The sequence below is a fragment of the Podarcis melisellensis genome (assembly GCF_964234715.1).
Source record: "Podarcis melisellensis genome assembly, chromosome: 7".
NCBI classification, from domain to species: Eukaryota; Metazoa; Chordata; class Lepidosauria; order Squamata; family Lacertidae; genus Podarcis; species Podarcis melisellensis.
The window spans coordinates 10,624,695-10,650,717 of NC_138539.1; the positions used below are offsets into that span (position 1 = coordinate 10,624,695).

The 26,023-nt window shown below is 41.5% G+C and overlaps 1 protein-coding gene across 5 annotated transcripts in view; it reads right to left on the reverse strand.

Annotated features, from left to right (window-relative positions):
- Positions 1-26,023, reverse strand: part of PHF20L1 (PHD finger protein 20 like 1) — a 59,860-nt gene that overhangs the window by 32,144 nt on the left and 1,693 nt on the right. For 3 of the 5 annotated variants that reach the window (XM_081918715.1, XM_081918719.1, XM_081918717.1), the window contains exons 2-8: positions 24,827-24,940; positions 15,056-15,227; positions 14,771-14,855; positions 13,706-13,794; positions 9,180-9,242; positions 2,612-2,819; positions 1,918-2,043 (exon numbers count right to left, since the gene is read on the reverse strand). In XM_081918715.1, the coding sequence (XP_081774841.1) occupies positions 1,918-2,043; positions 2,612-2,819; positions 9,180-9,242; positions 13,706-13,794; positions 14,771-14,855; positions 15,056-15,227; positions 24,827-24,909 (826 nt within the window). In that variant the 5' untranslated portion in view covers positions 24,910-24,940. The remainder of the gene's footprint in view (positions 1-1,917; positions 2,044-2,611; positions 2,820-9,179; positions 9,243-13,705; positions 13,795-14,770; positions 14,856-15,055; positions 15,228-24,826; positions 24,941-26,023) is intronic. The other 2 variants (XM_081918716.1, XM_081918718.1) reach the window with 1 other exon arrangement.

Consider the following 26,023-nt stretch of genomic DNA (forward strand, 5'->3'; position numbering starts at 1 on the left):
GGTAAGCAGCATCTAATTATAACTGTTGCAACAGTCCATCACAGGTAAAACTGTTGTTTTTATTCAAGGTATTTTATTCAAGGTTTTTATTAAAGGTACAGTGGAACCTTGGGTTTTTGAACTTAATCTGTTCCAGAAGACCATTCGGCTTCCAAAACATTTGAAAACCAAGGATCAATGGGCTGGCTACAAACTCAATAGCAAAAAAAGCAAAAAAGTCTCGGGAAGCCATTCGACTTTCGAAAATCGTTCAAAAACAGAAGCGTTCACTTCTGGGTTGTCAGCATTCAGGTTCCGAATTGTTCGGCTTCCGAAGCATTCGACAACCGAGGTTCCACTGTAACTGAGATGAATAATAACGTATTTCTTTGTTGCTCATAAAATCTGTTAATCAGTAGTCAATCAGAGTTTGAGTTGAATTATAAGGTTTGTAATGATAACAATTATTATTTATTATTTGTACCCTGCCCATCTGACTGGGTTGTCCCAGGCACTCTGGGTATATAAAAACATAGTGGGAGTGTAGCTTTAATGCAGACTTGCAGTTTGATGCTGTCATATTTATGCATGATACAAGTAAACCTTGACCTTGATTAAAAGTATAAGGTTAATAAAAGCAGAAAGAGCAGAGCACATTTATATGCTGCCTTCCAAAATATATTTGGATGGCCATGAAGTCAGTTTCTTATTATAAAGCAACAGGGTTTATGTGGTTTTCAACTTGAATTAGAAAACCCAGCAGGCAAGATAACATTTTGGCCTCTTTCTGATGGAGAAAAGCAAGCCAGAAGCCCAAAGCAATTAAACATGCTTTTCAGCTGAGCCTGCTTGTAAGTTTCCCTAGGTTTCTTCTAATCAACAGAAATTTCCAGTCGTGAAGAACAGCACTAATTGTTTATTTGAAATAATTTCTACCTTGTTCTTTCTCCTTAAGGAGAGCTGAGCGGTGTATATTGAAAACAGTAACCGAACATGAACAAGCAGTGAAGTGGTGAGTAACCTGATCCCAAACCATTTAAGGATTTATAGGTCGAAATCAGAATTTCGGATTGCGCTCACAAATTAATAGGCAGTCAGTGAAGTGGGGGTAACATGAACCCTCCTATATCCCAGCCCCATAGAAAGCCTGGCTGCAACATTCTGAAGCAACTCAAGTTTCTAAATGGTTTTCAAACACAGGAACCCCACAGAACATATTACAATAATCTAGGTGAGAGGCAACTTTAAGGCATGGCTCACCATAGGGTCAAGAAAGGGATGTAGGTGGCAAAAACAAAACCCTATTCTTAATTATGCAAAAGTGCTCCTGGTCACAGTCAAGGCCTGAAAAGCCAGGTCTAAGGCTGGGTCCAAGAGAGCCAGAGTATTTGGAGGGAGAGCAACCCCTTCTCACTGTCATTTCTTAAAACGTGGTCCCCAGAAATTTAACAGAGAGTAAGGATTAGACGAAGGAAACAGGGGCATGTCAGAAGTGACTAGGCACTCCCAAGTAATGGAATCCCCTCCACGGTTCAACATATTTCTAACTATAGTACAGAATGTGGAAGGCAAACATCACTTTCATATCCTGGCTGCTACTGAGGACAGAAAGCTGGACTTGATATATTTTTCGTATAGTCAGTTCTTATCCATCTAAAGAACAGCTAATCAACATGGCAATATGACCAATGCCACAGACATACAAAAGATCCCATTGTCTCCTAATACACACTTGAAGTGCACCTTATGTGAAAGACCCCAAAGCACCAAACCAATGAACAATTCACTTTTCAAAGATTTAGAAAGCTCCCCGACAATGCAAAGCAAGTACAGCATGTGAGCATTTACACAATGCAGCACCTTAGAGTAGAAGTATGGATATTGGTAACAAACCAAGGCAAAAGCAGCCACAATGCCAAGTCTTAAAGGAGAGCTTACCAGTGATCTTGTTAAGCCGAGCCCTCTTTGCCTGAAATGAGTTGCCTAGGTTATTTTTCCTCTTGTGCGCCAATGCATTCTCTGCCTGTGCAAAGGCAATCTTTGGGACGTCCACTAGAGGGAATCCTGCGTTTATAAGAGATGAAACCACAGAATAAGGTCGTATCTCAAAAAACCTTGCCCAAACACAAATACTGTATTTTTTGCTCTATAAGACTCACTTTTTCCCTCCTAAAAAGTAAGGGGAAATGTGTGTGCTTCTTATGGAGTGAATGCAGGCTGTGCAGCTATCCCAGAAGCCAGAACAGCAAGAGGGATTGCTGCTTTCACTGCGCAGAGATCCCTCTTGCTGTTCTGCCTTCTGAGATTCAGAATATTTTTTTTCTTGTTTTCCTCCTCCAAAAACTAGGTGGTCTGGTGCGTCGTATAGAGCGAAAAATACAGTACTTAAGAAATATATTGTTCAGCACAGCAAGACATCAGAAGATTTATTTACTGATTTCTGAAAGAATATTCAAAAGTGTGTGACAGCTTTATCTGTTTTTTTTAAAACATGGAAGTTCTTCTGCTTGCAGCTGCTGTTTCATAAATCTAAGTCACCCGGGGAGGTAATAGACAGATTGCTAACACCCACCCACACAGTCTACTTTTTCTGCAGCAGGATGGGGAAGGATGTATAAAAATTTAGTTGTACCAAGCGTCTCACTGGATGTAGGCTGCTCTTCCTTCTTCTGAACTTCCTGGACAATTGCTGAGGTTGACGTTTCTTCCTTCTTTGAAGGAACTTTAAACCACTTTCTCTCCTCTTTGTCTTTATTGCTGTTCGCGCTGGTCCGAGGTTTAACTCCCGCTTTGTTTTTGGCAGCGGCCACTGCCGCAGCTTTGACCAGAGCGATCCAGTCCTTTCGCCGCAAAGGAGAAAAGAGGGAGAGAACAAGGGGGTGAACTAGGCCAAAATGAAATCCAACTGTGGCTAAGAGGGTCTTGGGAGAAAGGGAACTTTTTTCATGTTAAATGCATTTTTATAGATTTGCGCATTCAATTGAGTTTTCCATTTTCCATGCAAACTGAAAGGAAACAGATACCCATCACATATTTTGTACAGGCTGCTACGTAACATGTAACATGTACACATGCATGCAAAAAAAAAGAGAGAAGCAATTTTTTTTGGGGGGGGGGGAGGTTTGTGGCAGCAGCTCTTAAAGCCGAAAACACCAGTTTAGCTTAGTCATTTTTCTCCCTGGCACTCAAAGATGCTAATCATATTTCTTAAGAATCTATAAATTTGGCACTATACAAAGCAAGACATAGAAAAGATACTTTATACTAGGACAATGTGTCCAGCTAGCCTAGCTATGTCTATTTTGACTGGTAGGAGCTCTGCAGGGTCTCAAGGAACTTTCACATCACCAGTGTTCAGAATGAACCTAGAACCTTCTGCATCAGTGACGTGCATTTTCAAGAAACTGTAAACTGGGGGGGGGGGGAATCCTATTTCAGGGTAATTTGTGTCGGATAATATTCAGTTTGCTTTGGAAATTTTTCTTACGTCCTAATTTAGCATGTTTTTTCACATTTTGTAAACAAAACTTTAAGTTCCGAAAGTGCCAAACTTGTGTAATATTGCATTTGCGAATGGCATATGTTTATTGTTAGCAATGAATTTAGGAAGAAGAAAATGTTCTGTGGAAAAATAAATTTAGATATTAAATTTTATTCCCCCCTCCCCACTGAAACACCCCTGTTCTGCAGGCAAAACAACATCTCTTATGATTCTATCGTCCCAACTATCTCCACAATTTGCTAAGGTTAGTGCTCAAAAAAGGGAAACATACTTTGATAATTTAGCTAGGTTTTCCTTAAAGCAAGATTACTGCATCTCACTGCAACATCAAGGCTTAATTTCTCCCCAGGCTTTTAAGCTGTTCTTTGAAGGAAAACATCTGGAGCAGTTAGTGATAAACTAGCATCTCCTCTGTTCCATGAGTGTTTTGCAAGCACCACAGAGATCTGAGAATCTTTAAAGGTAGAATCAAGTAATGGCTTGATAAACACAGCATGTGGAGCCTGCACATGGATGTACCCATAGTACATGTTATCTAAACACACCTTGCATGAAGAAAGAAAAGTTTTATGGGTGGGATTATTTCACACGGAGTTCAATCTCTGACAAACTGGCTGCATGTTATTTTTCCAACACCACATCAAAAGAGAGCTTTATTTTACAACAGCCACCTTCACAAGATCAGCTTTGCAAAGAAAGTTTCAGATGCACAGTAAAGCAGACTGCAATCTGCTTTGCACATAATGTTAAGCCATAGTTTAGTTAAATACAGTGGTGCCTCGCAAGACGAAATTAATCCGTTCTGTGAGGCTCTTCGTATAGCGGTTTTTTCGTCTTGCGAAGCAAGCCCACTGACAACTTAGCGGATTAGCGCTATTAGCGGTTTAGCGGCTTTTAGCGATCAGCTGTTAAGCGGCTTATCAGCGGATGAGCTGATAAGCGGCTTAGCGGCTTAGGAAAAAGGGGGGAGGGGGAAAAAACCGTAGGAACTCGCAAGACAAATTTGTTTTGCGAAGCGCCTCCAAAACGGAAAACCATTTCATCTAGCGGGTTTTCCGTCTTGCGAGGCGTTCGTCTTGCGGGGCACCACTGTATCTGAACCTAGCTCCAGCAGAAGAGGAAGAAGAGTTTGGATTTGATATCCCGCCTTTCACTCCCTTTAAGGAGTCTCAAAGCGGCTAACATTCTCCTTTCCCTTCCTCCCCCATAGCAAACACTCTGTGAGGTGAGTGGGGCTGAGAGACTTCAGAGAAGTGTGACTGGCCCAAGGTCACCCAGCAGCTGCACGTGGAGGAGCGGAGACGCGAACCCGGTTCCCCAGATTACGAGACTACCGCTCTTAACCACTACACCACACTGGCTCTCTAATCATGAAGCAAATCATGAAGTCATGGTTTCTTGTTGGCTCACAAACCATGGCTTGTTTTTAGCTATGGTTTGGCACTACTTAACAGTGTTGCTTAACCACTGTTTGATTACCACACCTCAAGATGCTTGCCAAGCTACTTTCCCAAGCTCTGAAGAAATAAGCTGTGGCTTGTATGCTTATCTGACAGAGCACCCAAGGTTTGCTGAAGAAACCACAGGGAAAACAAACCACAGCCAGTGATTCCATGCCTTCCAGACACTTATTCCCCAAACTAAAGCTGTGTCACATGAGAGCTATTTTATAGAATGGCAGCATATTTATTTTGCTGCCATTTGAGTGACACTGAAGGCAGAGACGACATTACCATTTATGTTTATGGTATTAAAGTCTGTTAATTAAATATCTCTGAATAAAAGCAGCCAGGCTGAATCAGACTTGACAGTCCACTTCTAAACAACTACCCTGTTTCCTATAGCTGCCTGTCATATGTCTCACAAGCAGGGCATGAAAGTGACAGCACGTCCCTGCTGTTGCCCTCCAGTAACTGATATTGAGTGGCAAACTGCCTCTAAGCAGAGACCATAGCATTCAAATCTGCTTTTATTGGTGTTCTTTCATTTCTTTTCAATTCAGTGTTTTGCTACACACTCATCCTGAGACACAATTTTCTAAATGGGGAGCATGATACTGGAACGATGAGAAGAGGGATAGGTTAGTAATGGAAAGGAAGATAGAAAACAAGCGACTTGATGGGAAAACAGAAGTTTTTCTGGCAGGTGGGATGTGTGTGTTACTTAGAACTACAGTGGTGCCCCGCAAGACGAATGCCTCGTAAGACGGAAAACCAGCTAGACGAAAAGAGTTTCCGTTTTGGAGGTGCTTCGCAAAATGAATTTCCTATGGGCTTGCTTCGCAAGACGAAAATGTCTTGCGAGTTCCTGCGGGGTTTTTTCCCCTCCCCCCCTTTTTCTCAAGCCGCTAAGCCGCTTATCAGCTGATCCGCTAAGCCGCTTAACAGCTGATCCACTAAGCCGCTAATCAGCTGATCCACTAAGCCGCTAATCATCTGATCCGCTAAGCCGCTAATAGCGCTAATCCGCTAATGGGCTTGCTTCGCAAGACGAAAAAACTGCAAGACGAAGAGACTCGCGGAACGGACTCTTTTCGTCTTGCGAGGCACCACTGTACATGTTTTAAGACCTGTATGAGAGATCTGCTCCTAGATTCCTATTTGGGAGCTACACACACTCAGCATATCTCTACCATTCTTCTTAAAAATCTGCTAACATATCCTCTTTGTGCAAATGTTTGGCTTTATCACATCTCCACTGTCTTTAAATTTTAAAAAAATGTACATTTAAATGCAAGACCTGGGAAAAGGAAACAACTGTTAAGACACTATAATAGCAAGTTTAATCAGGAAATAGATTATACTATCTTTAGAGTTGGTGGCTGATAAAAGTCATCTAAGAACCATTTCCCTACGTGGCCAGCCGCAATAAGGTTTCATGGTGAATCTGCATACAAGAAATCACTGTAATTAACCCTCAGATAAGAGTTATCACACTGTTTGAAGCTGCCACATGTTTCCTGTGGGATTATGTCAAAATCAATCCAGAGCATGATAGCACCTGCATGTTAAATCTGCATGCAAACATCAGGATGCTATGGAACCCAAACCTTATCTCACCTATTCATAGCGTTATTTCAAAAACCCACATATATCACTAAGGCAGGGAACCTACAGCCAATCCTAGCTCCATGACACATATATCTATACAGCAACACATTTGTCACATTCACACTTTACATATTTAGGAATACATCTAAGTGTCATTGGAAAGCTGCCCATAACCGTCCACTGGCACAGGCTACTCAACTACTATTTTGGCTTCTTATATTCATAAATTATCTCAAAGTCTAAGGCTATTTAGAGTATAGGCAAGCTATGACATGGCTTTTCAGGACAAACGTGAACTGAATTTTCAAAATAATAACTAAGATTTGTTTATGGGAGATCTGGTTTCACTTTGATTTTGTGAACTGAACTAAAAAATGTCCAACATTAATTTTCCATGCTGGATAAATCAATAGTTTTTCAAACTGCCAAAGTATTTGAATTGAAATTTGTTTTTTGAAGGGGCGGGGGGAGGGAATAAAGCATACCTAATGTAGTTTACATTTTATATTTAAAAAACTCAGCTTGCAACAATTTGCAACTTAGCTTGCCAATTATTTCTATTGGAAAACTTGCAAATATTTTTAAGAGATGGCAAATCAATACAAACACTTCCTTAAACTGTTTAAATTTTAAAGGCACTAAAAAGCTGTGCAATTACATTATATATGCATGCATTATTCCCAATGACAGCCGCCTGAAAAACATTACTTACACCTTTGGGGCTGCCAGGTTTTACTGGTATTCTATCCCCTGAGTTGAATCCAGGCTAATTTATTTAGCTTCTGCTGAAATCAATGGAACAAGCCAATTAATGACTAACTTGACCAACTGATTTCAATGTGACCTGCAACCAGTAACTCAATTTGGATATGACCCATTCATTGTTATGAATGGATAAGGTTGCAGCAAGACCGCTGCTGGATCAGAGCAAAGGCCCAACTGGTACAGCAACCAGTTCTCATTGTGGCCAGCCTCTGGGAAGCTTGCAAGCAGGACCAGAGGGCAGCTGCACACTTGTGATTCCTAGAAACTGGTATTCAGAGGCAGTATAGGAAACATGGTTGTCATGGCTAGTAGACACTGCTAGCCTTATCTTCCATGTATCTGTCTAATTCCCTTTTAAATTCATCTAAGCTGGTAGCTATCATCACATGGGAGGGAATTGCCTTGTTTAACTATGCATTGTGTAGAGAAGTACTCCAGCATAATCCGATGAAACAATGCATTTTTTGAAATGGGTTATTTTCTGTATGAAAGCATAGCAGTGGGAAAGTTTGTGGGACATTTCCACTCCATTATCACTGGCTAGGGAAAAAGGTCATGTCTTATATAACACTGCCCAGAATTCCAGCCGCTGGGTGATAGTGATCTTGCACGTGCTTTTCCCACCTATGTATTAAGAATCTGTGCTCCAAAATTAAATGTATTCAGATATGCTCATAATTTAGATGCCCCCCCACTGTGAATTTTAAAAGAGCTGCATTATGCAGGGCAAAGAGTTTCCCCTCTAAAAGTTGCAAGGATCCACAAGCCTGACCTCTGGCACCTGTGCCTTTATAATGCAAGCATCTGCAGAAATGTGCTTGCATATTAAAATATTTGCCTTCTGCACACACGCACACACAATTATGTATGGCAGAGTAGCCAAAAAGCAGCATGAATTCACAACACTTCTCTTGAATGCTACAATGAGTTTGTGTGCTGCATTGGAACGGGAGACCAACCACACAAAGAATGGAAGGAGATAACTTTTGAGGAGCAAATCTCTGTAGAGAATTGTGCAAACCTGAGAGCTTCCTGACAGTTATTTGCAAAGCTTGGATGATCTGACCACCCAAAATTGATCATATGCTACTCCAGATCATCTATTTCTTCAATCACTTAGCATCTCTTTCCTACCTCCGCCAGCCCAGACATCTCCAGTGACCCAAACAGCTAGCCAAGAACTACATTTAATAATTTTGATTGTTTGCAAAATCTGAAAGCTGCTACCGTGAGTCAAAGTGCAGGAAACTGCATAAGCAAGGCACAGAAACCATGAAAACTAACCCAGAACCTCAAAGGCTGTGCAAAATCCCTTTGTCTTAAGATAAAGCTACTACTTTATTTAGTTTTCTTACGTTCCTAACCGACCTTTCTTCCACTACGGAGCACAAGGTGGCATGCATGCGGATCCAAGGTCCTCCACCCAGGCACTGACCAGGCCCAAACCAGTTTCACTCCACTGCGGTGGTCTAAGCAAATTTTGCTAGAGGCACATTTCAGAACCACCTTTCAGCTTTACAAGTGAGAAAGCAAAACAGAAAGCGACATTCCACCACCAACAGTTTCATCAGTAACAGATAGCTACCTTTTTGTCACCTTTCAGATGCTTGTCCTCTACAAGATGCTTTCGTTCTCGCTGGAAACATTATGCCTACCTGAAACATCATCCATCCTGGGCACACCTGAACCAACACTGGACTGCTCGCTCTCACCTTCTGAGGATCTACACAGCTCTGCCCCACCTCTCTGACAGCTCTCATTTTCCACCTTACTGTCACCTCTTCTGCTGGTCCTGGCACAACCGGGTTTTCATGGCTTCTCCTCAGCTTCTGTTTCCTGTGTGCCAAGAGCCCTCCCTCTCCTTCAAGTCCCTCAAAACTCACTTCATGTGGATCGTTATCCGTCACTAATCTCAGCTCCGGCGCTATCTGCTGCCACTCACGCGCCTAATTATATCGAAGATAAAACACAAACATGGAAACAGAAAGAGACAAGTTATCATAAACGTCTCTCCACCAGAAGACTCCGTGCACACATCTTTCATAATACCTCGTATCCCTCCCTCAATAATATCTGCCTCCAAACGCAACAGTTTAAATCGTTTTCTAAATAAAAACATAACCTGCAAAATCTATGCAGTTAATTCACTTTGCCGCGCCCATTAGTCATGGTTTGGGGCCAACCAATGTCGGAAAATCAACAGTACCCCAATGCTAGAAAACGATTGGAAGAATAATATTTTCTTCTGCAAAATTAATACAAGGTATTACAACTTCTACATTAAGTGACACAGGGAGAGAAATTTTAATAACGCATAGTATTTTTGTTAATTGGTGGCTTATATATCTATGTGCATATTGTTGTATCACTCATGTAGTTGCTCTCAATCAAATGCAAGAAAATTTCTGAGATTGAAATGAGAGAAAATAGGTGAGGAATCTAAAAGTGAATACTGAAATGCATAAGCATGCAGTTTTAAAGGCTCAGATACTACACCCAACCAAGTTTGCTCCCAAAAAAACCCATTTCTGTTGGATACATACATATTGTTGGACACAAATGTATCTAGTGGTGGTACATTTGCCATTTCATTTCCATATTGCAGCTAAATGCTATGAAGCAGCAAGTTGAAAATAGTAGACAGAAAAGTAGTATTTTTGGCAACATAGCAAAAACAAAATTTTGCTGTGTTTATCTATCTGAAATGCTCCATCACAAAATGATTTGAAAGGCATTCTGTCCAACTTCTGCTGGTTTTCTTTTATACAAGTTTCGCGCTGTTGGGCCACATCCTAATCATTTAAAAGCCCTACTCCTTCATTAACTATTTTGCTATGGCTAGTTGCACCCTGCATTATTTTACAATATAGGCTTACTTCACGTTCAAAATTTCCCACAGCTCTATGATGATAACACATTACGCATAAACAACATTTTTATTGACGGTGGCTCTACCACTGTGCAGATCACACGTGCATGTAGCACGTTCTCGAGAACAGAAAGCCTTGTTTCCACCACACGTTTCCAAAAATTAAGAGTGGCTATTTTCCTCTGTTACGCATTGGGGGCCCCTGCAATTGTATCACACCGGTTTGCCAAGACAATGTTTCACAACCTACAACCAAGGAATGCAGCCAACATTGCACAGATGCACGTGAAATACAAGGACCTATTATTTTGACATCCCGTGATGTTCAAGAGATGTTTGAACTATGGAACATTTTCAGAATCCTGCCTCAAAATGCGTGCCGCTCAACCCTCAACCCGCTCAACTCAAGGGCATCCTGATCAAATTTGCAGATGACACCAAACTGGGAGGGGTGGCTAACACCCCAGAGGACAGGATCACACTTCAAAACGACCTTGACAGATTAGAGAACTGGGCCAAAACAAACAGGGAGAAATGTAAAGTATTGCACTTGGGCAAAAAAAATGAGAGGGACAAATACAAGATGGGTGACACCTGGCTTGAGAGCAGTACATGTGAAAAGGATCTAGGAGTCTTGGTTGACCACAAACTTGACATGAGCCAACAGTGTGACGCGGCAGCTAAAAAAGCCAATGCAATTTTGGGCTGCATCAATAGGAGTATAGCATCTAGATTAAGGGAAGTAATAGTGCCACTGTATTCTGCTCTGGTCAGACCTCACCTGGAGTACCGTGTCCAGTTCTGGGCACCACAGTTCAAGAAGGACACTGACAAACTGGAACGTGTCCAGAGGAGGGCAACCAAAATGGTCAAAGGCCTGGAAACGATGCCTTATGAGGAACAGCTAAGGGAGCTGGGCATGTTTAGCCTGGAGAAGAGGAGGTTAAGGGGTGATATGATAGCCATGTTCAAATATATAAAAGGATGTCACATAGAGGAGGGAGAAAGGTTGTTTTCTGCTGCTCCAGAGAAGCGGACACGGAGCAATGGATCCAAACTACAAGAAAGAAGATTCCACCTAAACATTAGGAAGAACTTCCTGACAGTAAGAGCTGTTCGACAGTGGAATTTGCTGCCAAGGAGTGTGGTGGAGTCTCCTTCTTTGGAGGTCTTTAAGCAGAGGCTTGACAACCATATGTCAGGAGTGCTCTGATGGTGTTTCCTGCTTGGCAGGGGGTTGGACTCGATGGCCCTTGTGGTCTCTTCCAACTCTATGATTCTATGATTCTAACCCTGACCTCATCCCCCTGCTCAGTACTGCTGCCTCTATCACCATTCGCTCTGCTGGTTTGGGTGAACTTCTCCCAGTGCTGCAGTGGCACTTTTGGATGGAAGCCAAGTAAGCTTCAATCTTTTTGTGGGAAAGTGCCGTATTATACTCCTAAAAATGCAAGACCTGACACCGACGTCAAACGCTTCACTGCGAGGAATCTAAGATGAGATCTGTCCACTGAAGAGGGGGTGAGTGACTAGTGGGGGCAACATCTAAGCTATTCCCAATATGGAGAAGCAGTACAGCTGCTCCGCGAATTTCATCTAAAATGAAATTTGAAGGCTTCTCCACAGACTAAACAGATCAGGAATGCCCTGAGAACCCAAGAGACTTTTGCTAAGTGTTAACAAAATTTCTCAGAGGCACTCTTCACACTTCTAAATAGCCATAAAGTTTAGCTTAAGGGATAACTCAAAATTTGTAAGTGGTTCCTTGCGGAAGACTGCACATCATCACGACTCATTCTATGCTAAGATTTTAAAGTCAAGCCAATCCTGTTGAAACGGAAGTCCCTGTATCAGGACTGCTGGCAACCAGTTGACAATCCTGCGCTGTTATGCTTAAGAAGGGACCCCATACTGCACAGAAAGCATAGGTGAGAGGTACGAACCCTCTAGCTTTCTCTCCTTTTTTTTTAGCACGCATTAAAAAATACTGTATCTGAAAGACACCTGGAAATTCCTTTTTTGCCCACTTTAGGTTTGCAGTTTGGCTGCATGGACATCATTCCATTAATCACGTCAGAGCAAAAAGTCAGCTGTACTCAAAAAATGGGCGATGACAAACGGTGTTCGGTGTTTAACTTTCTGCTTGTTACAAAGACATATTTTATCGGAAAGCTCAGCCCAATAGTTCGTTTTAGACAGAGTGAAATTGTGCTTCAGAAACAAAATGAATCTAGCTTTGCTTATCTTAAAAATACCACCAAGAAAATACTAAACAATAATAAAAATTAAAAACCCCAAATGCAAACTCTCTCTGATTCGTTCTCTCTACCCTTCCCAAGGAAGATTGGTCCTTATTTTCCAAGCAATGTCTACTTGAATGTTGTCTATCTACTGAGCAGGCAAAATTTCCACTTTCCTGGGAAAATATTCCACAGTGTCTTGAAGGCCCACATTAAAAAACAACAACCCAGTTCATTCTTAGTGCACTGCATAAGTTCAAAACCTAGATATGAAGATAAAAAGCTGCCTCATGTCAAGTCATATCATTGATCTATCTGGAACAATGTTTATTTACTCTGATTGGCAGCTGCTCTTACAGGTCTCAAACAGAGGTCTTTCTTTACCTGCACAGTTATGATCTTTTAACTGGGCATGACAGGGAAAGAAAAGGGACTGCTCTATACCAGTGGGCTACAGCTAATCTAAATCTTGTTGTACTTTTGAATGCCTGTGTAGACCTTCTGGTGCAGGCAGTGCTTGGCAAACTGTAGTTCTACATAGGTAAGCAAAACTTCAATAACCACAACTAGAACGTATCCTAGTGTCTACATCTACCATGACAGGCAGCGGAAATCCAAGGAGAGCAAAGGAGGAAAAATATATTGTGTGGATACTGTATCTGTGGACCAATGTCATGCACACTTCTAAACCAAGCAACAAATCAGATCCCCTTCAGGATGAGTATTCCCTAGCAATCTCCAAGCAAAGGTGGCAGGCTGGAAGGCTTAGCTCCTTCCTTGACTCTTCTAGATGAAGAATTCTAGGTAGAACCATGGCAGAGATTTCCTTCCCATGTGACAGCTATGTGTGAGAACCATCTGCCTGCTGAAAATGCCAGGCATAAGCAAGGAGAACCAAATGCCAGAAATTGCCTAGCGAGAAACAACGGCCTTCCACATGAAAACTGGGAACTTTTTTTTAAGGCACACAATGGCAAGCAAGGAAAGAACCCTTCTAATCAAAATGCTAAATTCTAAGGATCGTCTGATGTTAACCACCTTGCAGACTTCAACCAGAGTGGTTAATAGTTGGTTAGCGGGATAACATAGTTTCCTCACTTTCCATCTGTGGATGACAAGCAAGTAACTGGAAATACAGAATCCGAAGGGTCTGATCACTCTGGATAGATGAATCAAGAGTGAAGGGGTGTGATTTATATTTTCCACAATTGGACTTATACAGCTTAGAAGCTGCTTTGGCAATTAATCAGTATATGAATAAATAATATGTAGCAATAATCTAACATGGATGTTCACTTACCTGACCTTTGGCATCTTCTGGCATAGATTTTATATGCATTCGTTTAAGACACCGAATCACTCCATCGTAAAACTGTACAGTAAAGGTTCCTAGAAAAAGAATGATATGGAGATAAGGAAGTACATTTTAAGCTACATATTAGCACACCACCTCAGAGATGTCACATGGTGCTATACCAAAACTAAAGGTAAAAGGGAAAGGACCCCTGGATGGTTAGGTCCAGTCAAAGGTGACTATGGGGTTGTGACACTCATCTCGCTTTCAGGTCAAGGGAGCCGGCGTTTGTCCATAGACAGCTTTCCAGGTCATGTGGCCAGAAGGACTAAACTGCTTCTGGCACAACAGGACACCATGATGGAAGCTAGAGTGCATGGAAATGCCATTTAACTTCCCGCCACAGTGGTACCTATTTATCTACTTGCACTGGCGTGCTTTTGAACTGCTAGGTTGGCAGAAGCTGGGACCAAGCAATGGGAGCTCACCCTGTCACGGGGATTTGAACTGCCAGCCTTCTGATCAGCAAGCCCAAGAGGCTCAGTGGTTTAGACCACAGTGCCACCCGCGTCCCTCATATGCCGAAACTATAACAGCATTAAACAGGCAAGATCAGCAATGAAATGAAATTTTGGAGAAGGGAGCGATGGTTTAATTGTCTTTGGGATAAACAAACCATGGTTTAGCATTATGCATGAACCAGTCTAATGACAAATCCAATAAGATTTGCAGAGTGCAATCACAAATTACCTGGATTTTACATTCATTCATGTAGAAAGATGAAAGTACATTTCTTTTATTGGGATTCTGTTCTTAAGTTCATTACAAACTTGGGGCCAGCAACTGCTAACAACAGTCACCTTCCATAAAGGGTGGGAAGGATTAACCAAAGATGCACTTCCTTTTCAGACTAAGTCCAATTGCTGCATGTATATATGGGGTGGAAATAATGTCTGCCAATGAATACTGGATGTAGTGACTTCAAGCAAAAACAAAACATAGCACTTATGGAAATGGAACAGTAGACCAGATGAACTTTTGGTTCAAGCCAGTAGGCTAAGTTATACATACCTTCTTTGTTAATTGCTTCAATCTTTGCAGGATAATATCGACAGTCTGTCCAACGAGCTAGAACCTCTTCTCCAGGTTGAAAATCCTGTTTTTAAAGGTTTAAGAAAATAGTGTGTTAACATGACTGAAAATGTATTCAATGCTATTATATAGAGAACTTAAATACCTGAACAAACGATATGGAAGATCTCCTTATTTCTCTGCTTTCCATGAAAGCATATTTATTATTATGACCCAAGACTTCCATATGAAGATATTCTCATAAGGGGAGAGATAAACACTTACAATAAATTCATCATCATCTTTCAGACCCTCTTTCCTCAGCGATGGCCGTTCAAGGGGTCGCAACCGATTGCTGTCCCAATAAATCCATTCATCATAACGATGACTCCAGCGCTCAAAGTGGACAAGCATCTTCCCCTCTTCATAGTCTATCTTCTCAATGCGTGAAGGATACCTTCAAGAAACAAAACAAAAGATGCTGTTTTGGCAGGCTATAACCTCTGTATTTCAACGTACTAAAGACTCACAGGCCTGTCTGGCTGCGCATATCATTTTCCATATGAATGATTAAGAGAGTTCAGGCTGAAACTGCAGTAATTCAAAATGGAAGGCATCATACATCCCGGATCTACACAGCCAGTTGCACCCCCATCAAATGCACCCAACACAAATACTACTGACAGCATAAATATTCAGAATATTTTTGTACAACCAGAAAGTTTCTGAAATTACAGGTAGAAACATGCACTAGTTAGCTATTTGGGTTAGCTCTGTAAATGGTCGCAGGACAAATACAGCCTACCCGTATATCTTTTATTTCTCCACCCCAAAGAACTATCCAACTAAATTAAGCATGAACACAGCCAGAGTAGCTGTAACACTGATGATTGGAATAGATAATGTGTACAGCCCATACAAAGGACAATCCTAACCATGTCTACTCAGAGGTCAGTGCTGTTTTATTCAATGGGACTTGCTCTCAGGTAAGTGGGGTTAGGACTACAACCGTAGTCTCATAAATATGGCCATGGCTTGAATCAGAGATTCACAATACAGTGCTAACAGTGGGAAAATGCTACAATGGTTCAGTGGCGTTATTAAGCCATATCAATGGATCTTTCCTCTCTGCCCTCACTCACTGTAAATGAATACAGTTGTACCTCGGAAGTCAAACGGAATCCGTTCCGGCAGTCTGTTTGAATTCCAAAATGTTCAGAAACCCAAGGTGCTGCTTCCGATTGGCTGCAGGAAGCTCCTGCAGCCAATCGGAAGCCCCATTGGACATTCTGGTTCTAAAGAACGTTCATAAACCGGAACACTCACTTCCGGGTTTGCGGCATTTGGGAGCCAATATGTTTGACTTGCAAGGCATTCATCAACCAAGGTACGAGTGTAGTTCAATTACACATAATGCTGGATAGCCATGATGGTTATGCACAGACAGAGGCAGTATGCCTCTGTACAAGCACCTGTTGGTGGGAATCACTAGCTGGAAGAGTGCAGTTATACTCAGTGTCTGATTAAGGGCTTCTGATACGCATCTGGTTGGCCACTGTGAGAACAGGATGCTGAACTAAATGGGCCTTAAATCTGATCCAACAGGGCTGTTCTTGGGTAGTTTCCCATTACATGAGAACAGGGGAAATACAGTTACCAGGTTCAGAACCTGGCCCTAAAACCCATTCCAAACTCTGATTTCAGACCCTGATTTGTCAAAAGCTAGTAGCCATAGTTTACCAGTTCAGACGTAACAGAAAACTAAGCTTAATTTACCCAATTAGGTATACAGTGCACTAAGAAAGGAGGATGGAAGGCGACGTAGGAAAACAAGAGTGCAGGGTAGAAAGTTCATTTACATTTCAGCTTAATAAGCTGTATGTATGTACATCAAAAATGAGCCACAGCATAGAAAGCCGTTAAAAAACAAACACACTTGGCAATAGATGGAAACAATAATATTGCAATAATATTGTGGAAGATTAACCTTGCTAAACAAACATGCTGTCTAGAAAGCATTAACATTTTAAGTAAAAATATGTGGTTCAATGGTTTTACAGCAGTATTTTTCAATGGAGTGGGTTAAAACTTTAGCTGCTAATTAGCAGATGAACATGGACGTGTGAACCAGCCATGTGTATAAATTTTACTTTTTTGCCTATGCAAACTTTTAGAATTACACAAAGATGTGCTAATATTTACATAAAGCATTTCTTAAGATACTACTTTCTGAAAAATTTTAATCACGGGTGCAAAAAAACCCTGACAATAACATCCCTGACAATAAAAAGGTGTTTCTTAATGATGTCTTGACACATACATATATCTGGGTAATTTCCTTCCATATTCATCATGTACAGTGGTGCCTTGCAAGACGAAATTAATCCGTTCCGCGAGTCTCTTCGTCTTGCGGTTTTTCCGTCTTGCGAAGCACGGCTATTAGCGGCTTAGCGGCTATTAACAGCTTAGCGGCTTTAAGAAAAAGGAAACAAACTCGCAAGAACTCGCAAGAAGTTTCGTTGTGAAGCAAGCCCATAGGGAAATTCGTCTTGCGGAACGACTCAAAAAACAGAAAACTCTTTCGTTTTGCGCGTTTTTCATCTTGCAAGGCATTCGTCTTGCGAGGTACCACTGTATGTCAGGTCTAAAGTTCCTAAAGGAAATCTTTTATACTTGCAAAACATCTGATGCACCATAGTACTGACATCAAAGGTAGTGAGTGCAAAACCTTTACTTTTTGTTAGTAAGAATGTCTTACAAATGTGTGTGAAATGTGTCTGTTACTGTTCCACAAGATATTGCCTAAAGTGGTTTACAACCTACTGAACATCAGCAGCAATAAACAATACAGACAATGCAATTCAAACCGTAACCAACAATTACAAATATCAATATTTATCAGCAGCAGCCAGAAAAAAATGTCATTAATTCAACACATACTATTAAGAAATCTCAAGCTAAAACAAGAATAAAGCAATATAAAAATATATATCAAATGAAAACTAATCAGGAGGCAGAGAAAAACCCATGGAATCAATCCCATGCACACTGACCAGGGAGTAAATCCCACTGAAGTGTATGGGTTTTTTTTCCCTGAGAAAACATGTACAGTGGTACCTCGGGTTACCAACTTAATTCGTTCTGGAGGTCCGTTCTTAACCTGAAACCGTTCTTAACCTGAAGTACCACTTTAGCTCATGGGGCCTCCCGCTGCCACCACTGCGAGATTTCTGTTCTCATCTAGAAGCAAAGTTCTTAACCCAAGGGACTATTTCTGGGTTAGCGGAGTCTGTAACCTGAAGCGTCTATAACCTGAGGTACTACTGTACAGGGCTGTGGTGTAATACAGAACTAAAATAGAGTACAAACTTCACTAAGGAGGCTGTATCAAGGGGGGAGGGGGCTCCTCCACAATTAATCTACACTCTATAGCTGGCAGTCTCCATCCCAGCTTTTACCTGGGACTCCTCTCTTAATCACTTCACCATCTCTCTCACCTAGGATGAACAAACCACCGGTCTTCCTTCAAACCACAACATGCATAGCCCCTTGATATTCCTTCGTCTCTCTCCCAACACCCTTTCAAGGCAACAGCATATCAGGCTCCATGGCAGATGAGCGGGAAAGGATGGGTGAAAAGGCTCAGCCTCTTGATGTTAACTCAGACTTCCTCCCCTAACTACCCCCACCCCAGCATTTTAGGTTGCCTATTGAGATGTATTCATGCTGTAGCTAGGATTCTTCTGAGCTATCAAATTAGCAAGGATGGAAAAAGACAAAGCAACGAAGATGTCCTTTTGTAAATATAAAGTTGTATGCCAGGATTTGTGTACAACTGTCACTGCCCCCCAAGACTTTTACTGGTCAACGTGCCAACACACCCTAATGTTAACTCTATGTTGCTTGCAAATGGAAGAAAATTAATTAAGTTTATCTTCTGGGCTACTCTGTGCTGAATCTTACAAACCATAAGCAATCAGGAGAGCAGCTATAAGCCTATCTCTATGTAAGATTGAATACAAGACTTTACACTATAGAACATTTCAGTTCTGCCTTCTTAAAATTTACAGTAAGCCTATTATTTACTATCTTCCTTTAACAGAGTTACTTATTCAGACAACCACCTTTCTAGTGCATAAATCATTTTATCCCTTTTACAGGTGGGGTAACTAAGGACTACAACAATCTTGGCCAGAAAAAATTACAACCAAACTGCATCCTAACTTATCACGATTTAGAGATCCAGGAATCAGGTAAACAAATCTATTAAATACATGATAACAAGCACACCCAGCCTCAACATCCAGCCATCCCAATTCCCTAAAATGGCATAGACTTCAATAACTCCCTGCTCCTTGTACAAAAGTCACTCAATCTTACTAGACCTCATTCATTTAAACTAAAAAAATAACAACCCAACAACAACCCTCCATACAGCCATAGTCAGCTTCTGGAATATCTCGAGAAGCTATTTCTTTGCTGTTGAAACCAGTCCCACCCCCGCCCGGCGCCTAAAAATACTTAACAAACTATATCCTACACATAGCTCCACCTGTGCAGGGGATGTTTTTTCACTCCTCTTCTTAACATATTCAATAGATGAGTGTGCACAGATACACGGCTTGGGGAATTTCTTTCAAATATGTGGTTTATGAATATCCAAATAAATAAATAAATAAATAAAATTGGGTCTAATAACACTTTTTCACTGGAATTATGTAGAACAGAAGTAAATAATGTGATGCCCCCCATAGCCTGTTGGACTATAAATCATTCTAGACCAGGGGTTGGCAACCTAAGGCCCATGGGCCATAAGCAGCCCATGGGGTCGTTTAACCGGCCCATGGACCCCCGCTGCCTGCTCGGTCGGCTCCCGTGTGCCGCAATAAACTAGTGCGGAGCAGAGTGGGGAATGCCTTCTGCGATGCTGGCCGGCTTCCCATTGGCTGCAGGAGGAAATAGTGGAACCACTGCATAACAGTGTCCCCAGCTCCTCTAGACAGTTCAAAAGGATGTCATGGTCGACGGTATCAAAGGTCGCTGAGAGATCCAGCAGAACTAGGAAACAGCTTACACCTGTATCCCTAACGCACCAGAGATCATCGACCAGGACGACCAAGGCAGTTTCAGTCCCATGATGAGGACTGAATCCCAATGGGAAGGGATCCAAATGGTCTGTATCTTCCAGGCGTGCCAGGAGTTGTTCAACGAACACCTGCTCAATCACCTTGCCCAGGGATGGAAAATTTGAGACTGGTTGATAGCTGGCCATATTGACCAGGTCCAAATATGTTTTTTTAAGAAGCAGTTTAATAACCGCCTCTTTCAGCGGGTCTGGGAAGGCACCTAGTTTTAACCACAGTATGGATCGACTCACGAACGGACCTCGGGAACGGATTCTGTACGTGAGTAGAGGTTCCACTGTACTGTTTCCACAAATTGTTTCCAAGATCAGAAAGTGTGGGGACGGAAAGGAGGCTTATACCTCCAGAGAATCTGATGGTATTGACTGAATCACTCAAACCACATAACTAAGTTTAGCTGATGCTTCAGTATAAAAATAAAATCAACCTATAGGTAGTAGTAGTAAATAAATGAACTAGCAAATAAAGTAGTAAATGAATTTTGAGAAAACAAAAGCATGCAAGAGGCTTTGGGCATAGGAGCTTCCATTCACCTGATATGTGAGAAAACCAGATTTTTTTCCCCTGGAAGCAATACATAGATATCTATTCAAGATATTAACAGCACAGTATTAACCATATCTACTCAAAAGCAAGTCCTATTGAATTCACTGGGATCTACTTCCAGCTAAGTGAGGTTAGGATAGCAACCTTAGTAAATAAGCAAGGATTTATTTTAACTGAATTGTTTTACGTTAATGTTTCCTTTTAAAACAAAATGTGCTATGTGGTTTATAATCAAAGAAAAACAAACTGTAAAGATAAAAAAGGCACCAAAAAGAACTGGCTCCTAGTCTAAGAATCGCAAGTCCAACACTGGGCAAATCCAACACAGTTGGATAGCAAAGTAAATTCAACCCCAACATTTTGAGACACCCCCCTTTGTTTTTACACAGTAGGAACTTTAGTGGGCAACACAGCAAACTCTCTTCCTTCTCATTCACAAGGTAGGGTAGAGGCACCTTTTCATGTCAGCTCCAATATACATCTCACAAAGTTGTAGCGTTAACAATGAAACAAATCTTATTGAAATGGACTGTAGAGGACGGGGGAGTACTTCAGTGATGATACACCAAGAGAAAAAGGTAGAAACTTCCATCTGTCTAAGAATTTAAAAATGACACCAATCATAGCCTAAAGCATAAAATTAGAACAGTAAAATAAGCACAGCAAGGGAAAATTAACTGTCCCTAGAAGATCCTTTGTCAGGAAAGCGTATAAGAAATCTATCCAGAATTCTTTATGGTCATGGGTCCTTTCCTACCAAAATGTGCTCATATCCAACAGATTTACTTTTAGTAGGATCTTCAACACAATAACCCTCTACTCTACAGAAACACTTCAAATTACCTGTGTCACACAGGAATGTTCAAAGTCCATTTCAGGGGCCTAATCTGGCCCCCATGACAGTATATGTCCTGGGATAAAATCCAAAAAAAAGCTCAATAGCCCTCACACATGTTCACTTCATCAAATCTGGCCCTCTTTGTTTGGGCACCCCTGGTATAACAGCTACATTCCAGCCTGATGTACTGAGCTAGATGGCATGTCCTAGATGGCGTATCCACACATGCAGGGCAGAATCCAATATTGCATGGATGGACTTCTGGTTGTGCAGGGGAACTCCTTCCCCCTGCAGTCCTCCACATGTCTCCAAAATCTAACCCTGAGGATCTCCCTCAACTCTCCAAAGTAATTTTAAGGATGTGTGGAAGTATGCAGGGGAAAGGAGAGGAAGGTGAAGTTCTGTTGCATAGGCAGACACCCTTTCCACTAGTGTGTGGACAGCCATGGAAACAACCTACAGTAGAAAAACATAGCATCCAAGACTGGTGATGTGAGCACGCAAGCCAGAAAAGCATAAAGGTACCTCTGACCGTTAGGTCCAGTTGCGGACGACTCTGGGGTTGCAGCGCTCATCTTGCTTTACTGGCTGAGGGAGCCGGTGTTTGACCACAGACAGTTTTCCGGGTCATATGGCAGCGCACGGAAACGCCATTTACCTTCCCGCTGGAGCAGTACCTATTTATCTACTTGTACATTGACGTGCTTTCAAACTGCTAGGTGGGCAGGAGCTGGGACCGAACAACGGGAGCTCACCCCGTCACAGGGATTCGAACCGCCAACCTTCTGATTGGCAAGCCCTGGGTTCAGTGGTTTAGAAAAGCATAGAAAGGTGCAAATGGGAGGAGAAAGCAGAGCCTTTGCAAGCCGTTTAAAAAATTTGGAAGCGCCTGATGTGGTTCACAACTTGCCAGCTGAGGTACAAAACTCTATAAACAAATCCCTCATGGTCGACATACCTTGTCAACTATGAGCTGTGTATTAATCTATCACAAAATTGAAGCAAATGGAAATCTTGAGTATCTAGAGGTCTATGGTAGCTCTCTGCAAAGGATAAGCAAATATGTAGTATGCTATTTGTTTCTCAATGCAATGGCAGAAATTACTAAAGGCAAGGGGGTAAAGTGTTCAGGAAGTGATATCATTCCCACTTTGTTTCAAAAGGGTAAACACACCAACATAATTAGTTATTTAGTAAATTTATAAGACACCCATCTGCATAAAAACCGCGGCTCCATGTATATTTTAGAACAGCAAAAACTAAGAGTCATACAATAAAATCAATATGAAATTGCAAAAGCATCAACTACAATCAATATAATCCATCTGAAACCATAAAACAACCACAGTACATCTTTGAGTGCCTGGGAAATTAAAAGGCTTCAAACTGGTGAAGAAGGGGAAAAAAAGCAAACTGGGCAACAGGTAGGATGCCTGGTGAAAGCACTCAATCTACGAGATGCCACAACTAATGCCACCTGCCGAAGCATATTTCTGCATTAGAACCCTATAACTAAGAAGTTCCACATATTTCATAAGGTAAACTCTCATGAGTGCATAAGAACCAACTTTATTTCATATATCTCTTACATGTGCCACTTCAAAGCATTATGTTCTTACTCCCCGCAAAAGTCACTTCGCTCTATGTCAGGGAATTAAATGCGTCTCAAGAATTTTCTGATAGAGAACACAGTGATATTGCAGCTTAATTCTGAAGTAATCCAAGGGACATTCCTGAGATCACATAGATTTTCTTTACCACTTTACCTTGTGATGCAAGTGGCTACAATTATCCATAGGTTTTTACGACACTTTCTATAAAACTGTCACTCCTGATTCACTACATTACTACAGATAATTAACAAAATGTGGTTACTTCTAAAGTCACATGGGGAGATGGAGAACAGGAATTTGCCTAATACAAAGTCAGGCCACTGCTCCATCTAGCCTGGTATTGTCTTTGGTGACTGGGACTAAATTTCCAGGGTTTCAGAGAGGAGTCTCTCCCAGCCCTCTCTGGAAATGTCAGGGATTGGACCTGGGAGATGCTGTACCACTGAGCTTCAACCTTGTGGGTAGGAAGAGGAGAAAAGGCGAGGTGTCGTCCAAGTGACTTGGGCCTCCCAAGAATAAGGCAGTCCAAGGGATGCACATCAGTAACGGTTTATTAAAACCAAAATAGCCCTCTTCGGGCATCGTTCAACAGAGCCAATCTGCTAAGAAAGGGAGCACACCAGCTCTCCCCCACTGCCCTCTTACTTGGGAGGGTGAAGCTCTGAAGCAGGGAGATAGCTTCCCACTAATCCCCCACATATATTAGAACACTGGAAATAGTGATGGGGCAGACCTACCATGCTTGTTTCCCCGACTGCACATTGCCCCCCGTTTGATGTTAATGTAACACTGAAGAAAAAAATCTAAAGGGCTAGTATCCAACATATATGTAAGTAGATTTTATTAAAGACCTCTGTTTCCATACTCAAGCCTACGAAAATCAACAAATCCTTTATACTATACAAATAAGAAAATTCCTGCAAACCAGACCCTTCCTGCTTAGTTCCAATATCTGATCTATCTAATTTCCGCCAATTTACAGCCACAGCTATTTTATTGCACTGTGTTTTTTATTAATGTGGGGGTTTTTTTGCCTCAACAATGTTATGAGCAGCTATGTTAAAAGTATCTTAATAAATAAACAAACAACAACCCCCTCCTAAGGGCAGAAAGGGAAGGAAATTTGTCATGGGTTGAGAACACATTCCAAAGTCTCAGGGCAATCACTGTGGTTGACCACAACTAATACACTGAAGTAGAACCTGATCTGAAGACTGCAGATGGCACAGAGAAACAAAATATCTGGGTTGTGAGCCTCAGGCTGTCTAGTTTTAAGAGTTAAAACCAGGTCTACAAATTGGGCTAGGAAACAAGCAGAAAGCCAGTGCAACTGGTACAGCACAGGCTGAACAACCACTCATCTCCCAAATTTCATTAGGAAACAGACAGCATTATTATTCACCAGCTGTAGTTTCTGAGTGATCTTCAAGGGCAGCTCCAAATCTTCCAACATGCCACCTCCAGTGCAACTCTAATAACTTCAGCCTACCAAGTTAATGATTCCAGATACAACCCTATGAAATCTCATTGTCCATATCCATAAATATTGCCTATTATCTAGTGTCAGGGTATAAAGGTGTTATTTGCTGAATTGCTAGTAAGGAATCTCTCATAGGAGAGATAAAACACATTCATGTGACACCAGAATCCACCAGTAAACTTTCAAACAATCAACCAACATGTAAACCTGTGGTTTATTTTAGTTGTAAGAACTATTTTCTGAACAAGTTCTTTTCACAAATTGTCCCGGTACCTTAACAACTCTTTTTGGAAGAAGTGACCATATTTTAAGTTAGTTTATGAACAAGGAATGAAAATGCATATAAATGAAAACAGAAGTTCAAGGCACATCCATCATGCATCGCGTGTGAAATAATTTCTGATCTAAACCAGGCATCGTTATCAACTTCCATACCATTTTTGTAGGTAATCAAGTGCTTCCAGACGAGCACCGATCTCAAATGTGATCCCAGGACGATTTGGAGGTTTTCTGCTCATCTTGACAGCTTCTACTCCTCTCTCCTCTTAGCTGTAGAAAGAAAAAGAAATAAAAGGTGTTATTGCCACAGAAAATATTGTTTAACGTGATATTCCTGTATTTGTCCTTTAGACAGTTGGGTCGCAGTCAAAAAAGCAGCAAATCGAACACTAAAAGCATAATCTTATGCATGTTTACTCAAATGTCCAGATGAAGATAATGAGGCTTACACCAAGGTGAGTGGGTGACAGATTGCAGTCTTAACCCCAAAACTGTAGCACTGATTAGTTCCTAAAGTCTGCTGGCTAGTGATAGGGCAATCACTAGTGTATTTCTTAAAGCAGGAAACCACATGAGTTTACACTATGGTGTTATTATCTTTATCAATTCAGAAAACTGAATGCAGAACACAAACCTCGCCTGCTTAGGGGGCCTCAGAACTGATACATGTCACTCTCCAATGCTTGCTATCTACTGCATATACAATCCCATACATATGAAACCAGCTTGCCACAGAAAGGGTTCCCGTGGCAGAAGGTTGCACTTAACTCAACAAAATGGGCAAAAGTTGAAATGTATGTATCTCTAAGCAAGATCTTTCACTGAACTGTTACTGTGTCAATGACTTAGGTGGGATGGTGCAAGCACTCAGAAGGTATTGTAGTCCTCCGAGTCCACCACAGGAGAGCCTGTAGGAACTTGGATTCAGAGGGTCCAGCAGAACCCAGTTTTCCTGGGAAGCCAAACTCCACTATGCATTACCTAAGGAGTCATGGCAAACAGTGATCTCCAGGTCCCAGTTGATACTAAGGGCAAAGACTTCTAGACACAAGGAACATAGGAAGTTGCCTTATACCAAGTCAGAAATTTGCTCAATCTAGTTCACTAGTGTATATAAGGGCAGTAGCTATCTAGGGATTCAGAGATGGAGCAGGAGCCAGGAATCGAACCTGGAACTTTCTGCATGCAAGAAAAATATCTTAACACTGAGCCATAATCCTTGTCCTCAAAAAAGAAAGAAAAGTCTACAGCCCCACTCTTTATTTAATGTAACATTCTCACCCTTGCCTTGGCCTAAGCACTACAACAAGTAAAACCACAGTCCCTACCAACTTGAACTTAAGTCCCAAATGT